General features: G+C 41.1%; 1 protein-coding gene across 1 annotated transcript; it reads left to right on the top strand.

Annotated features, from left to right (window-relative positions):
- The first annotated feature begins 4,265 nt into the window (after positions 1 to 4,265).
- LOC147902222 (palmitoyl-acyl carrier protein thioesterase, chloroplastic-like) lies at positions 4,266 to 5,904 on the top strand. The gene is made up of 4 exons (XM_087374458.1): positions 4,266 to 4,393; positions 4,540 to 4,708; positions 4,806 to 4,874; positions 5,460 to 5,904. The coding sequence occupies exons 1-4, from the start codon at positions 4,266 to 4,268 to the stop codon at positions 5,766 to 5,768; spliced, it is 675 nt and encodes a 224-aa protein (XP_087230584.1). The 3' UTR covers positions 5,769 to 5,904.
- Positions 5,905 to 6,881: the final 977 nt, after the last annotated feature.

The raw sequence follows: 6,881 nt of genomic DNA, 5'->3' as shown, positions 1-6,881 counted from the left end.
GCTCATGCTTATGCATGAGCACATGTCTACTTCTCTTATGCTCATGCATAAGCATAAGCATGAGCATATGCTCATGCTTATGCTTATGCATGAGCATAAGAGAAGGGGGAAAGAGAGAAGAAGAGGGAAAGGAAAGAGGGAAAAAGAGGGAAAGAAAGAGAGAAGAAGAGGGAAAGAGGGAAAGTAAGGAGGGAAAAAGAGACATATGCTCATGCTTATGCATGACCATATGTCTACTTCTCTTATGCTCATGCTTATGCATAAGCATGAGCATATGCTCATGCTTATGCTTATGCATGAGCATAAGAGAAGGGGGAAAGAGAGAAGAAGAGGGAAAGAGGGAAAGTAAAGAGGGAAAAAGAGACATATGCTCATGCTTATGCATGAGCATATGTCTACTTCTCTTATGCTCATGCATAAGCATAAGCATGAGCATATGCTCATGCTTATGCTTATGCATGAGCATAAGAGAAGGGGGAAATAAAGAAGAAGAGGTAAAGGAAAGAGGGAAAAAGAGGGAAAGAAAGAGAGAAGAAGAGGGAAAGAGGGAAAGTAAAGAGCGAAAAAGAGACATATGCTCATGCTTATGCATGAGCATATGTCTACTTCTCTTATGCTCATGCATAAGCATAAGCATGAGCATATGCTCATGCTTACGCTTATGCATGAGCATAAGAGAAGGGGGAAAGAGAGAAGAAGAGGGAAAGGAAAGAGGGAAAAAGAGGGAAAGAAAGAGAGAAGAAGAGGGAAAGTAAAGAGGGAAAAAGAGACATATGCTCATGCTTATGCATGAGCATATGTCTACTTCTCTTATGCTCATGCCTAAGCATAAGCATGAGCATATGCTCATGCTTATGCTTATGCATGAGCATAAGAGAAGGCGGAAAGAGAGAAGAAGAGGGAAAGGAAAGAGGGAAAAGGAGGGAAAGAAGGAGAGAAGAAGAGGGAAAGGAAAGAGGGAAAGAGAGAAGAAGAGGGAAAGGAAAGAGGGAAAAAGAGGAAAAGAGAGAAGAAGAGGGAAAGGAAAGAGGCAAAAAGAGACATATGCTCATGCTTATGCATGAGCATATGTCTACTTCTCTTATGCTCATGTATAAGCATAAGCATGAGCATATGCTCATGCTTATGCTTATGCATGAGCATAAGAGAAGGGGGAAAGAGAGAAGAAGAGGGAAAAAGGGAAAGTAAACAGGAAAAAAGAGACATATGCTCATGCTTATGCATGAGCATATGTCTACTTCTCTTATGCTGATTCATAAGCATAAGCATGAGCATATGCTCATGCTTATGCTTATGCATGAGCATAAGAAAAGGGGGAAAGAGAGAAGAAGAGGGAAAGAGGGAAAGTAAAGAGGGAAAAAGAGACATATGCTCATGCTTATGCATGAGCATATGTCTACTTCTCTTATGCTCATGCATAAGCATAAGCATGAGCATATGCTCATGCTTATGCTTATGCATGAGCATAAGAGAAGGGGGAAAGAGAGAAGAAGAGGTAAAGGAAAGAGGGAAAAAGAGGGAAAGAAAGAGAGAAGAAGAGGGAAAGAGGGAAAGTAAAGAGGGAAAAAGAGACATATGCTCATGCTTATGCATGAGCATATGTCTACTTCTCTTATGCTCATGCATAAGCATAAGCATGAGCATATGATCATGCTTATGCTTATGCATGAGCATAAGAGAAGGGGGAAAGAGAGAAGAAGAGGTAAAGGAAAGTGGGAAAAAGAGGGAAAAAAAGAGAGAAGAAGAGGGAAAGTAAAGAGGGAAAAAGAGACATATGCGCATGCTTATGCATGAGCATATGTCTACTTCTCTTATGCTCATGCATAAGCATAAGCATGAGCATATGCTCATGCTTATGCTTATGCATGAGCATAAGAGAAGGGGGAAAGAGAGAAGAAGAGGGAAAGGAAAGAGGGAAAAAGAGGGAAATAAAGAGAGAAGAAGAGGGAAAGAGGGAAAGTAAAGAGGGAAAAAGAGACATATGCTCATGCTTATGCATGAGCATATGTCTACTTCTCTTATGCTCATGCATAAGCATAAGCATGAGCATATGCTCATGCTTACGCTTATGCATGAGCATAAGAGAAGGGGGAAAGAGAGAAGAAGAGGGAAAGGAAGGAGGGAAAGGAAAGGGGGGGAGATTGTACCCAATTTGCTGTTGTTTTCATGGTACGATTGTGCTTTTCTTCTCCAATTGATTAAGTGGTGAATTTGTGTTGAAGAGAATTACCTTTAAGGTTTCAGTGGTATCGGAGCTTTGGTCACGCTCTTGTGAAGGAAAGAAAAAGAAGTCCTGTGGAGTGTGGAAGGTTGTGGGAGAGAGAAAGTGTGCATCAAGGGATGTACCCACGCTTGTGTTTTGAAACCCCATTGGCTATGTCGTTCTCAAAGATCTGCAGCTCTAAAGTATTCTAAAGATCCCTTATTTTATACTAAAAAGGCTAAAGGCTCACTTTAGTCTTCGGCAATGAAGTTTGTACCAAGCAACACAGTGCGCACAAGCTACAGCTGCAATATATTTAATTCCCATCGGCTACATAAGTTTAATCAACACTCTTGCAAGCACATCTATAGGTGATGATTACAATTCCAAATAAAACATTACAACTCTAAAACATTTAGTTCACAAGGAATTAATTGATAGAATGTTGCACAAGAAAATTAAAAGCCAAAAAAATAAAAAGAGTATATATTCATTCATAGCTCAAAAAGTGCTTGTATGTACATATAGCACGAAGCCAAGCCATGTCCTATGGCTTCAAGTAGAAAAAATAAGAGGAGTATATATACAAGAGAGGCATGAAGCCAAGCTAGTGGCTTTAAGTACAAAAAAGAGTAGCTAGCACGATTTCTACGACTAATCTAAGTTCTCCGCATCCTCGCTCCCTTCTTTGTCTCCTTCTGTGCCTCCTTCTGCCTCATCTTCTTCTGTAGGGTTCTATAAAGGAGGGACATGTATCAATGTATGAAAAATCAAATCTTTACTTACAATATTGTCATTATTTAATTACTTTCAAATACCTGGGTGGGCACTCTAGTAGCCCGGATATACTGCTGCTCAGTAATCAACCCATCATCATAGAAGTGCCTCCATGTATCTCCTCTGCGATGGTGGTGGTGGTAGGCTGTCTCAACAGGGAGTAGGGTACTTGCCCATGATATCAAGCTACAAGATGACACAATTTGTGGAGGGGTTAGTACAAAGAAACAACCTCCTAATAAACTACATAAACAATATAATTTGCGATCGATACTTACAAATTGGGCCTCCCATGATTCAACACCCCATGCTCCAAAATGCATGCTTCCATATTGCTCCATTTGGATCCTTCATGCCTCCACGTGCTTCAAACTGGGGTCCTCGCCTTCGTTGCTTTCATTGCTTTCTTCCACTCACGCTTGTGAGCAGTGTGGGACGGGCCCCTTAGTGGTTGACCTCCCTCAAGCCTGGCAATCTCTGTTAGTGCTTGCCTCTTAAGTGAAGATCTTTTATTGCTAAGTATCATAACAATCTTTCACTTGACCCATTTATCTGTGAACTGAACATTAAGGGGATTGGGATACCTAGAGCCAACAGCAGCGAGGGTCTCATCAGCCAACGTTTTTGGATGGTCTTTGTAGGGAATAAAGCAATCTCTATAGTTGTTAGCAATTACAGAGCGCATGAAGTCCATGATGTCCTTCCCCCGTGCATCCATGAAGATGCCTCCTGTCTGAGTGATGTCATAGTAGATCGTACCATCACCCTCTGGCATGTCTGCATCATCTGAATCATCCGCGTCCCCACCACTACCCCTCCCAAAGCACTATGCAATGCATCCCCCACCACTCTCCCTGTTACTATGCCTACTATCGTGTCGTGTCGAGCTAGTATGATCGCCACTCGTAGCTGGAGAAGCGGGACTATGCTGACCACTCGTAGCTGGAGAATCGAGTCTCGACTGCACGGGAGTACGCCAACGGCTCTGTGAGGTAGAAGGGCCTCCTGACGGCATGGGGAAAGGGGCTCGGCTCTGTAGCCGATTGGGTTGTCTCGACTCCACTAGGGTAATCTCATGTTTGCAGGAAACGTCGCTGAACCATGTTGGCATGCTGGATTTCGTGGGAGATGGAATGGGAAGGACGCATGCAATGATGAAGAACGGACTTATCTGGATTGTCACTAGAATGCACATCCAAGTGACGCGATATCCTGTCTGGTATGAGAAATATATTTTAAATTGTCGAGGATTCAAAATGTAGTTCTTCACAGAGGAGCAATGAGAATGGAATTGTGCAAGGGGGATGCTGTTGAGATCGACTCGTGGGTTAGCGGCTCTGGCAAGCATGGTATGCGGCGAGACTTCTTAGTTCGTGATGAGTCCAATGGTCAGATTATTGCACGAGCAACCAGGTAACGTACTGAGGCTGCAGCTTGAGCAGCAACAGCATCACGCGGGGGTCCTCTGTGCTCAGCACTCATATGATCGTGCACTTTGATCGGAAAACTAATTATGCGTCTTTCAATTTGCTTGACAATCTGGATCTTGGCGTATACAGCAATTGGGCCATGATGAATCAAGAAGTGAGAAGATTGTCCAAGATGCCGGATACTGTTAGAGATGAGATTTCTACCGTCTTTGTGGATAGATCTGTTTTGCAAGACCAATCTTGTAGGAAGATACCGATGCTGGACGACTCTGCTCCCTATATCAAGAGTGGCCTGGTGGTAAGTGGGTTCACGTCTCAATCTCGTGGTTCTTTAGCTAGTGCTACGATGATCTACCTGAGCAACTAACTGTCTTCGCCTACGTGAACCCGCGCAGCCACGGCTTCAGGACCTGGATATGAATCAACACGTAAATCACGTCAAGTACATAGGTTGGCTACTGGAGGTAAAGCCCGGCCTTTCTTTTCTCGCAACATAATACCGTAAAGCTCTCCACAATTAGAAGAGACCATGAATGAGAGCAATGCCCTGTTGGATCGCGATAAGGAACTTTATGGCAAAAGAATTATATACGAGGCAATGGGTGGGATGGAAGCTAGAAGTGAGGACGTGTGTGTGTGTGTGTGTGTGTGTTTTTTCACATGTGTGTGTGTGTGTGAGAGAGAGAGAGATTTCACCGTGTGGGTGTGTCCATCACATGTTTTCTTAATTCACACCATCACATGTTGGCTAAACGCCTCATAGAGGGGGCATGTGACTTCAATTATATCTCATACACATTAACATTAACATATTTTCCCCATATTTTGCTATCTATCCCCCCCTTTTGCAAGGGCGATGTGTGAGAAAATTACCATATATCACATAAATCTAATCACATCTATAGATTAAAAGATAATAAATTTATTTTTTAGTCCATTTATGCAAATCTATCAAATCAAAGATGTTATACTCATCTTCTTTTTCATTCACATAACTCATTGACTACTAGCTTGTTGGTGTGGGTTAACAATGACTTGCATGAATGCAGAGTGTTCCAAAATGGTTGGAAGAGTCTTGTGAGCTTACAAGCATAATGCTAGAGTATAGGAAGGAGTGTAGTTGTGAAGATGTTGTGACCTCTTTGATGAGCCCAGAGTTTCCACTTGACACTTCACTTAGCATGTATCACCACCAACAAGAACCAACCACAATGACTCCTCATACGTCCAACACCATTGCCACAGGAGGACCAAAGACGTTAATGCCATTGCAATTCATACACCTCTTGAACTTGCAAGGTGCTGGGCCGGAAGTCTTGCGTGGTAGGACAAAATGGAGGCTCAAGAATTTTCAATGAATCTAAATGTGGCCCATGACACTACACATGTAGCATATACATAACCGAAGTAGCCTATGAATAATTGTAACTCTGAAAGTTGATTTCCATCTCAGTTTTGTGGGGGTTCATCACTACAACATGTAGCAAATACATACCCCATGTAGCCTATGAACAATGTAATGTTGAAAGTTGATGTTCGTTTGATTTTTGGGAAAAGGATCAACATGTCCACATCAAAGGATGTGTGTGAGCTCATGTAAGAAAATTTGTGGTGTGAATAAAATCAAAGAATCATGAATCCTCTTTTTAATATTTATGAAGGTGGTGCTTAGCCTTTTGGGGGGGAAAGCTTAGTGTGGGAAAATGTGATTGTGTAAATTAAACAAATCAATTGAAATGCATTGCATCCATAAATCACTCAAATAAACACTTAATAATATATATGTATAATATAATCTTGTAAAATGTTCGTTCATGTAAGTTAAACCATTCAGTTGAAACTCATTTCATCCTTCTAACAGCACAAATATTTATATCATAACACAATTGTATGCATCATGCAAGTTCACCATAGGTTCACACAAACATTTGACAAATGCATTTTACAATTAAACATAAACATCCATAAACAAAAAAAAACTTGAGCATCCATAAACAAGCATTTGGGCTAGACTCTGTGAATGTACAACCTTGCAACATCTAAAGAATGACTCAATAAAAATTTATATATATTGTAATTGTACAAATTTAAAACATTCAATTATGACACATTTATATTGATTCACATTAATCACAACAAATTTGCAACAAATGTGTTGCAATCCATTTATATCCATAGATTACACAATTTTGCAAACATTTAAGATACAAACATCCATGAGACCTTGTTTTATTGAATATAAAATCTTGAAATTAGGTGCTAGTCCAAGTCCCAATGGGTGCCAAGTTTAGTCAAGTCCTCTTCAAAGTGCATGAATGCAGAGTGTTCCAAAATTCTCCCGATGTCATGAAGGCGCACTGGCATAATAATCAGATGCAATCTATTTGTTCTGAACACCACATAGCTTGACACATGGCATCTCTATAGTGCTTCACGTAGTACAGTCTCTGGCCTATGCCACATGATCACTT

Source organism: Dipteris shenzhenensis, chromosome 5 (genome assembly GCF_047967505.1).
Source record: "Dipteris shenzhenensis isolate YYH24624 ecotype China chromosome 5, Dip_SZ_1.0, whole genome shotgun sequence".
Lineage (NCBI taxonomy): Eukaryota > Viridiplantae > Streptophyta > Polypodiopsida > Gleicheniales > Dipteridaceae > Dipteris > Dipteris shenzhenensis.
Note: the sequence above shows the minus strand (reverse complement) of the source record. Positions and strands in the feature narration are given on the sequence as shown.